The 10,000-nt window shown below is 42.2% G+C and overlaps 1 protein-coding gene across 1 annotated transcript in view; it reads right to left on the bottom strand.

Moving 5' to 3' along the window:
• znf385c (zinc finger protein 385C) overlaps positions 1-10,000 on the bottom strand; it is a 50,038-nt gene that overhangs the window by 11,734 nt on the left and 28,304 nt on the right. The window contains exons 3-5 of the mRNA XM_030793953.1: positions 6,335-6,477; positions 3,957-4,067; positions 423-660 (exon numbers count right to left, since the gene is read on the bottom strand). Of these exons, the coding sequence (XP_030649813.1) occupies positions 423-660; positions 3,957-4,067; positions 6,335-6,477 (492 nt within the window). The remainder of the gene's footprint in view (positions 1-422; positions 661-3,956; positions 4,068-6,334; positions 6,478-10,000) is intronic.

A 10,000-nucleotide genomic window follows, 5' to 3' on the forward strand; every position in this document is an offset into this window, starting at 1 on the left:
GGCTCCCAGGAAAGCTTTAATGATTTTTAGTGCCTCTAATTTGCATGGAAATGTTTATTGATGTACTGATGTACTTGTATAGTCGATAATTTGAAATGTTAAGAAATGATATTGCTTGTTTATTTCTTACGGATGATATTTGTCCAGACTTATTCATTTTATTCTCCAAAATCCACACTTAACGTTAGCACTTGTTTTAAGCTTGCTGTTTATTTGTCGTAGAACTCTTAATGGACTGAAAATTGGGTATTTTGAGGTTAGAAAAAAATCCTCAAGCTTTTAAGCACTTCTGATGCACTGCAGCTCCCGACTGATTAGAAACACCTGATAAGCGAATGCACGCAAATGAAAAACAGGGCGAGAAAACAGGAGAAGACAGGAGAGGGAGGCGAGGAGATTTTTGCGCCTCCTTGCGTACTCACTCGTTCCCTCCATTAAGCCAGAGTCCAGAGGAGCGGGGAGAGGCTCCGGAGCGCACGTCTTTCCTCTGTCCCTCTCTCGTTCTCTCTCTCGTTCCCTCTCTCGTTCTCTCTCTCGTTCTCTCTCTCTGCTGTTGTGCGTGTTGTCCGCTTGGCGCCGATGCTGTTTGTTTTTCTGAGCTTCTAAAGCTTTCAGTTTGCGAGCATGTTTATGACCCTTATAATGCGCCTCTGCCTGGTTCTACAGAGAGAGAGAGAGAGAGAGAGAGAGAGAGAGAGAGAGAGAGAGTGAGAGAGAGAGGGAGAGAGAGAGAGAGAGAGAGAGAGGGGGAGAGAGAGAGAGAGAGAGAGATTGTTATTGTAGTACATTTTGGAGAAAAGAGCATATAAATAGTTGTTTTTACATTACAGCACACGTTTAAGATCGGTATACATGTTGTAAATCACAGCGTAATGAAATGTCGCACAGAGAAATACAAATGACATAGCATTATTTTAACCACTGATCAGCATTCAGTTCATCTTTCTAACACACACACGCGCACACGCACACACACACACAGAATCTGTAATATGCTGATAAGAGCAGATAGCTAGGAGGAGGGCAGAGGTGTAATTGTATATGTAATGGACAATAAGGGAGAAGACACACTCTACTGTTATAAACATTAATACATAGACTGAAACAGACAAACAGGGAAATACATCTCACAAATGATGAGTCTTAAGCCTAATGAACTTAAAAACCCATATCACTCCTTCACACACGTACACACACACACACACACACTCACATACACATATACATACAACCCCCCCCCCCCCCACACACACATTCCTACCCACCCGCACACTAACACACGCACACACACCCCACACACACACACACATATATACACACAAACCCCCCCACACAGACACCCACATACCCACTCGCACACTAACACACACACACACACACACACTCCCACACGCATGCAAGCACACACAGTTTCTAGGGGGATTTTCACCACTGCTGCTTTATAACACTAAAAATTCTCATGGCCTGTTTCACAACACTCACACCAAGACTGTAGCACTAGCTGACCTTGGACCCGAACCACGAAACTGACTCACACACACAGTGACTACATTAAAATTAACATGACACACACACACACACACACACAGAGTGACTACATTTAAACTAACAAACCATGACTGAGGACTAAGGAATATACTGTAGAGACAAAACAATGAAAAAAAAAACAGTTGAATTAGGGAAAGAGTGACAGAGAGAGAGAGAGAGAGAGAGAGAGAGAGAGACAGAGAGAGAGACAGAGAGAGAGAGAGAGAGAGAGAGAAAGTGGGTGAAAAGAGTTCACTGTGTGGTAAGTGCTCTGTAGAACAAACATTCCTGACTTCAGTATTTCCTATGCTATTTGTTGTGTGGTTTAAAGTCAAATTCTGTTAATCGGCATTGTCCAGTTGATTCCTGAGTGATCACTGAAGAAAACAACATTAATCCCCTGGGGCCATTTTACCAAATTTAACATTCAGTCTTACCTATAGGATTACACATGCTTTAGAGAATACGATGTGTTATTACATGGTAATATGCAGTTATTAGCACAACGATATGTTATAACATGTTGATACGGCACTGCGTTATATCATATTAATATGACCACAGTGGCATAGACTTAAGCAAACATAGAAGCACATATTTTGATATATATCCTCTTGCAGTCCCACACATGGGAACTATATGTTTGTTCACGGTTACATATCAAGTCAGAATTGAGTCCAGGATCAGACCATAAAAGCAGAGTGTTTAAATTAATGCTGGTTACACATATAGAGACTGTTTACTGTACACATTACCCCGGGCGTGTATATATTTCCCAGTATTTCACCCTGTGTTTTACTACATATATACACAATGTACGATGACACAAAATAGTATTTCCATTTTGAAACATTGTTAATGTGAGACATGTGTTAATATTAACATTTGTCCTTAAGAGGGGTTCACCTCCTCCCCTCATTCTCTACTCCTCTCCTCTATGACACCTCCTCATCATGTTCGAGATTCAAACTGGACTCTCTGCTAAATATGTCACTGAGCTCTCGGTATATGTGTTAATGCACTATATTGTGTGTATTAGAGCTCAACATACATTACGTTAAGTCTGGAACTTTGAACTGAATGTTCAGTTTCACGGTGTTTTTATCAGTTTTTCCGTTTCCTTCTAATCTATGCATTTGATGAATGTTTAAAAAAAAAAAAGGCTTTCATTGGCCCTCTAAGACAGCGTGAGAAATAGCTCAGAGGTCAAAGGTTAAAGTCATATGTGTGAAGACTGTGAATAATTAAGTGCAATGTTCTCAATATATGCTTTAGAGAGAGAGGAATGAAGAACAAAAATTCAATTTAATTTGAATTCAATTCAATTCAATTCAATTCAATTCAATTCAATTCAATTTAGCTCAATTTGTATAGTACTTCATACAATAGAAACAATCACTCCTTTAGGGGGAGTGTCTATAACATTATAAGCATCTATAATATGTTTAGAGGCCAAGATTAGAGAGGAGTATTGACTCGCATTGAGCTGACAGAGCAAAGGTCAGAATAAAGTGTTTGCTGTGAGGAACAAGAGTATAGACATATAAATAGAATTAATTTCCATCCACAGACAGTTGTTGTGTAAGTGCAGTGTAAAATAATAGCTTTTAACGTCTTTTTAAGCTCTAGCGGTGCGCCTGGCAGACATTATTTAAAGCCGCTGTAAATTCTCTGCAATGTTTGCTGATGCTTTGTTTAGTGACAGCTTGTAAGAAAGCATGGGGGGGGGGGGATGTGCATATATATAAGTTTAGAGTTAAATCCCTGTTGAGTTTCTCTGATGATGTCATGATGAGAAGTGAACTTGAAAGTCAAACACTGAACAAATGAAAGCTGACAAAAACTTACAGACACACTGCCTCACCATCTAAAAATACACTAAATAGCTGCATGCAGGGGATTATGATGGTGGTCTTCAAAACATACACACGCACACACACACACACACACACACACACACTATATATATATATAAAAGCACATGCAAGCCTCTGAGTTTAATCTGTCACTGCACAGTCTGTAATGAAAGAGTGACAGCACATGAGTGTGCATATTCGTGTATGCCTGTGAGAGTGTGTGTGTGTGTGTGTGTGTGTTGTGTGAGAGAGAGAGTAAACAGAGGAAAGGGCTTGGGTAATTTGGAGTTTTTCAAAGACAGAGTGAATGAGATGGAGGAGGATGAAACGAGTGTGAATGAAACAGAAGGGCGGGAAAACCTGTTCCTGTCAGTTACTCAAGACAGCAGCTCAGGACGTTTTGTGTTTGTTTGTTTGTTTGTTTTAATGAATGTACCATTTAGGGGAAAAAGTTGGCTTCACACATACATATACGAAAACACACAACACACACGCACAAAAAAGCCCCCACATAAACACACATGTACAAACACACACACACACACACACACACACACACACACATTCACTTACTGTGGAGTTAAAGCGCAGGTGACAGATATTGCACGAAATGACCTGTTTCTTCCTCAGTGACTGAGACACACCAAACGTATGATTTATCACTGCTTTCTGCACAGGGTCCATCTGAGAGACAGAACGAGAGAGAGAGAGAGAGAGAGAGAGAGAGAGAGGGAGAGAGAGAGAGAGAAGGGGAGAGAGAGGGGGAAAGATAAAGGCAGGAGGAATCAGAGAGTGTCACCATCATCTTTTGTTCCTTATTTTGATATCAAGAGATTTTTCTGCTAACATTTGACAAGATGTTAATCCACAACTTGTTGAACTAAGAGAACATTTCTCCTCTGACATGAAAGGATTCAATAATAATACAGAGTCTGAGTGTGTGTGTATATATATATATATATATGTCATCTAAATGTCTACCTCAGGGAAACAAAAAGATTTCTTTTTTTCATTGCTCTTTTCAGGTCTTGTTCTCTGGTCTCCTCTAGTCCTTCATCTGTGATACGTAAACTGTCTCTTGTTTATTTTGGGTTCTGACACCAAAGTGTACAGTTCTGCTTTACAGTTCTACCAATACCCAAGAGACAGGGAATTTCCCTCCGAAACCGGGCCCGTCTCCCCTGGGCAGGGGAAATTGAGCTCCATGACAACGGGCCCACGACAGCTCAGGGGAGCAGACAGGCAGGGGGACGAGTATTTGTTTTAGGACTGAAAGAATGTGCCTATTGTCCAACTGCAGTCATCCCGAACGGTGCTGGGACAAAGCCAGTTTGTAAGTGTGTGTGTAAGATAAAGGGCACTATTGTCCGGCAATGCTATTCCAGACATTAAGACAGGCATGATTTTACTCAAGGAATGAAGTTACAGGATCAACCAAGGGAAAAGAGAAAGAGCTTAGAGGAGAGGAGAGGAGAGGAGAGGAGACAGAGGAGAGGAGACAGAGGAGGGTAGGAGGGGAGTTACTGAAAGCTATTTAGCTGCTGAGACAGGTGCATTTATCATTTCTGTCCCATACACACACATACACACACACACATACACACGCACTTACACACAAGCACAGGCACGCGCACGCACACACACACACACACGCGCGCGCACGCACGCACGCAAGCACATACAGACGTGCACATGCGCTTACACACGCATGCACACACACGCACACACACACTTATCTGAGCGGAGGGAACAAAGCTTCCCATTTATTTCAATGTGTGTGTGTGTGTGTGTGTGTGTGTGTGTGTGTGTGTGTGTGTGTGTGCGTGTGCCCTTGAGAATAAAACTGAGTTTGTGTGTGTAAGTGCATGTGAGGGTACAAGTGTGTGATTCTTTTAACCTCAGACTGTGTGTTTGTGTGTGTGTGTGAGAGAATCATTACTCATAATGATGAACACAGACCACAAGAATTCTCATTTAGATAAGGCAGCAGAGCAGAACAATTTAAAAGTTAAAAGCAGTGTGTGTGTGCATGAAAGTGTGTGTGCGTGAAAGTGTGTGTGCGTGAGTATTAGTGCATGTGTGCGCATATGCGTGGGTGCATGGTGTATGTATGTGTGTGTGTATGTGTATGTGCATGTGCGTGCGTGCGTGCGTGTGTGTGCACGCGCGCGCGCGTGTGTGTGTGTGTGTGTGTGTGTGTGTGTGAGTGTGTGTGTGTGTGTGTGTGAGGAGGGCATCATTCAAATGAGGGAATGGTTATTTCAGTCAGTTACTCAGTGTAAGTTTATCTTGAACACAGAGAGGACTCAACAGAGAGGAAAAAAGAGGAAACAATAGAGAGGAATCACTGCAAGCACGTCCTTATCACTCTCATTATCTTTGACTTTCTTTTCTTTGTCCAATGAGATCAATCCAAATTTGAATATGCAAATAAATCTAAGAATAAGAGATGCCTGACTCACTGCTGCAATGAAAGGTTGCTGGTTAAAGTACAAGCTGAAAAACACTGAAATAAAACAGATTTTGCATCGAATTCATTCACAAGTAAACGTACCTCAAACTCATATGAAACAACAACTTTGCTAGTGTTAAATTCGCTCTGAGAGTGTTAACTATATGTTACATAAACGCTTGCAAAAAACCACTCTTGCCAAAATGCATGCTGTTATGAAAACACTCAAAAACATCATCCCACAGTGAGCGTTTTAACAAAGGAAAAAAGGTGTTAATGGACTGTACAGTCATTTTGAAATGAAATTAAATTTCACTCTGGAAAAACTGACACTTGAAAAAAATTTTGCCTTGTGCATTCCCGAAATGCAAATGTCCCTTGCTGCACAACCCAGTTAACTTTATAACCCTGAACAGCAGCAAGTTGAATTGAAGTGAACTGAAGTGAAGTGAGGTGAATGTGAACCTAAAAAAGGAGCGACTCCAGATTAGTGACTCACCGTATTGAAATTGGGGAAGAGGCTAAGAGGAGACGAGCCACTCAGTCTGAAGGGCAGAAAGTGCTTGAGGTCCAAGGGCGTCTGTAGAGGTCGACCCTGAACGGGCAACGAGGCCAGTAAAGGGCTACCTTGGGCTGGCGTACCTGCAGGGCAGAGACCAATCAGCAGATGAGAAAAATAACAGACAAACCAATTAGCAATGAAGAAAATCGGTCAATAACCAATCAGCAAAAGAAAGAACTGCTATTAAACAACCAGCAAAGGAGAAAGCGGCAAACTAATCAGCTACTGAGCAAAAACCTCGCAACAACCAATCAGTTATGCGGGGGACCAGCCAACAGCTAATCAGCGTTTGAGAAATGCCTCGCAGAGAGGCAAGACATAGCAAGAAATTTGAGAGAGAGAGAGAGAGAGAGAGCGAGAGAGAACATGAAAAACAAATGGGAAAACCACAATGATGAGACTTTTAACTACTATTGAGAGAGAGCTTGAAAATGGCAAATACCCAAACAGAGTGGAAGAAAATGCATTTGTTTTTTCCAGCTGCAGATGGATAAATCAGAAAGAGGAAATTGTTCTGGAATGATGACATAGGGGACATTTAATTCAAGGTGGCAAAGACAACATAAAACAAAAAATATACATATCAGGCAAAAAGGTTTGGATAACACACACAGACATAGCCGCACACACACAGAAACACACACACACACACACACACACACACACATACACACACGTACACAAACAAACAGACTTTTAATATGAGAGTTATTGGCTGTCTCGTGAGGGAAAAAAACACCATTGGGATATGGGTTATTTAATGACGCATTTGTTAATGTGTTTGTGTTTGTGTGTGTGTGTGTCTGTGTCAGTGTGCGTGTGTGTGAGTGTATATGTATGTGTGTGCATGTGTATATGCGTGTGTTTGTGTGTGTGTGTGTCTGTGTCAGTGTGTTTCTGTATGTGTGTGCGTGTGTGTGTGAGTGTATATGTATGTGTGTGCATGTGTATATGCGTGTGTGTGCACGTGTGTGTGTTCTGACCCCGTGTTGACTGCATTGATTGATTGCTGGTGTTGGGTAAGTATCTGATCCATGTGGAGCACTTCCAGATCTTAGAGTCACCCAGCTGGTAAATGAGAAAGCTCTACATCCCCGCTCCATTAGAAACATGATACAAATGCACGCACGCACACACACACACACACACACACACACACACACAGAGCTCTCAGAAGACTACATAGGTCTCAGTATTACGCCAACAGGGTGTTTGTATGAGAGTATTACAGGCAAACAATCGCAATCAGAGGAGCTCAACACTCAGATTAGGTCAGAGGAGATATTGGTAGACAGATACACACACACACACATACACACACATGCATGCATGCATGCAGGCACGCACGCACACACGCATGCACGCACGCACACACGCACACACACACACACATGCACACACACATACTCCCTATAGAAAAGAGACATGTCTTTCTAATGAAAGTCTTTATGAAGATAATAAGGATGACAGTGGACAGTTTTCAGAGAACTGGGGATGAATTTGTGAGTGAATGTGCTTTTCAGTCCTACAGCTACAATAACCTCATTCCACCACACCAAATCATTCTGCTCTCAAGCTCGTGTGTGTGCGTGTGTGTGTGTGTGTGTGTGTGTATGTGGAGCATCAGGGCGAGGAAAAAACTAAAGGTCATAGGATTATACAAAAGGATGACATCCCAGTCATGTATGTTTTGTATTTGGCTGGACTCTTTCGGTTTGTCCACATGTGTGTTTTGGCTTTATTTCGCTCGTGTTGTTGTTGTTACTTTGTAGGTATATGGAAACACACACACACACACACACACACCCCCACGCACACCCACACAAACACACACACAAACACACACACAAACACACACACACACACACACACACACACACACACACGTTCCCCTCCAGCAACAGCGCCCGGGCTGTGTCCATGTTGTGATGAGAGAGAATGTGACAGGAGTGTTTGTTTATTTCTCTCTCTCTCTCTCTGTCTCTCTCTCTCTCTCTCTCTCTCCGTGTGATTCACAAGACGATGTGACAAAGAATGCCAAAGACTATCTTTGCTGCGGTTAATACAGAGAACACATTAAATCTCCACTTCATCTCCCAGTAATATACAGAAATGCATAATACATCAAAACTCATATCTGTCTGCTAAAGAGAGAGACCGGGCAGGGGGGTGGGGGGGGGGGGATTAGCTCTACCTTGTTAACCTGTCAGCTAAACACATCCCGGGTCGCCTCCTGCCCCTTCACTCCCTCACCCCTTCCCTCTGTAAAATATAATGCAAACATTTGTCTTTTATTCGTCCTACCGTTCTCACCCCCCCCCCCATATCATTCATTTCCTTTCCTGTCTGCTAAAGGCATCCATCATTTCTCTGTTCACTTCTCTCTTCTATCACTCTCGATCCGTCCCCATAACGTTTCCTTCTCAAAGCCAAATTCCACATTTAGGTGTTTTTTGTTTTTTTTTTCCTTAAAGACGTCCCCATATCCTGGTACGCGGTCGGGTCAGACGGGCCGCACCGATGTGGTTGCCTCGGCTACGACCGTGCAGTCGAGTGAACAACGCTAAGCTGTCATTTGTAACATCGTGCAAGAAACAAAGACAACAATGTTTCTCTCTCTCTCTCTCTCTCTCTCTCTCGTACACGTTTGTTTGCTGTCGAGACTCACTCATTTTGGAATTCTCTCACGCTCTTTGCTTCTATCCCACTGCCCCCCCCCCCCCCCCACCCACCCCCCCTGCTTACAATCTCTTTCTTTCCCATTTGGAAAGACAGAAAGACAGTTGGAGAAAAGGACAGGTACGCGGCTGGATGGAACAGCAGGCACACAGCGTAGCGGGTAATGAGATCGTTTTAGAGTTAACTGATTTTTTTTTTTAGTGATTAAAAAGAAAGAAATGAGTGGAATTAATTAGCTTAAGCAGAAACGAACAGAAAACGACGCCACTAGATCTAAGAGGTTATCATTTGTTTGACCTCCAGAGACTTCAACAGTCTGGGAGATATTAAAAAGGGGGAGAGAGACAGAGAGAGTTTTATGAAAGAGTGTTATTTCAGAATGACTCATGTTTATTAATGTAAGACTCATGTTTATTAATAATCTGACTGAGTTGTACTTACTTCTCTCAGAGATGAAAGTGTTGTGTCACAGCATCGTTAATGAATCGTTTAAGTTGGATTAAATTGAGTTTTGAATGAGTAAACTGAAGAGATAGGATATCAGTTTTCAGTTGATTCAACTGATTACGGATCAGTCGGTATAATTTTCTGTGTTTTTCCATTCCGAGGAAATGAACTGAATTCATTTCTGCTCCGTGTGAATAAGCTGAAATGGAACTGACCCCTGAGTCAGGTGGAAATGTCATAGACCAGAGCATATTTTATCACTGAGCAAACACACACAGACACCACACTCAAACACACACACTCACACACTCTCACACACACACTCACACTCACACACACACTCACACGTACACACACACACACACTCACACACACACACACACATATCTATATGGTTCTTCTCTGTCCTTATGTAACTTGTGTAAGGCTTCTCTCTTTCAAGCCTTCACGATTGTCTTTTTAAATCAGTTTTTTTCA

Source organism: Chanos chanos, chromosome 16, assembly GCF_902362185.1.
Source record: "Chanos chanos chromosome 16, fChaCha1.1, whole genome shotgun sequence".
NCBI classification, from domain to species: domain Eukaryota; kingdom Metazoa; phylum Chordata; class Actinopteri; order Gonorynchiformes; family Chanidae; genus Chanos; species Chanos chanos.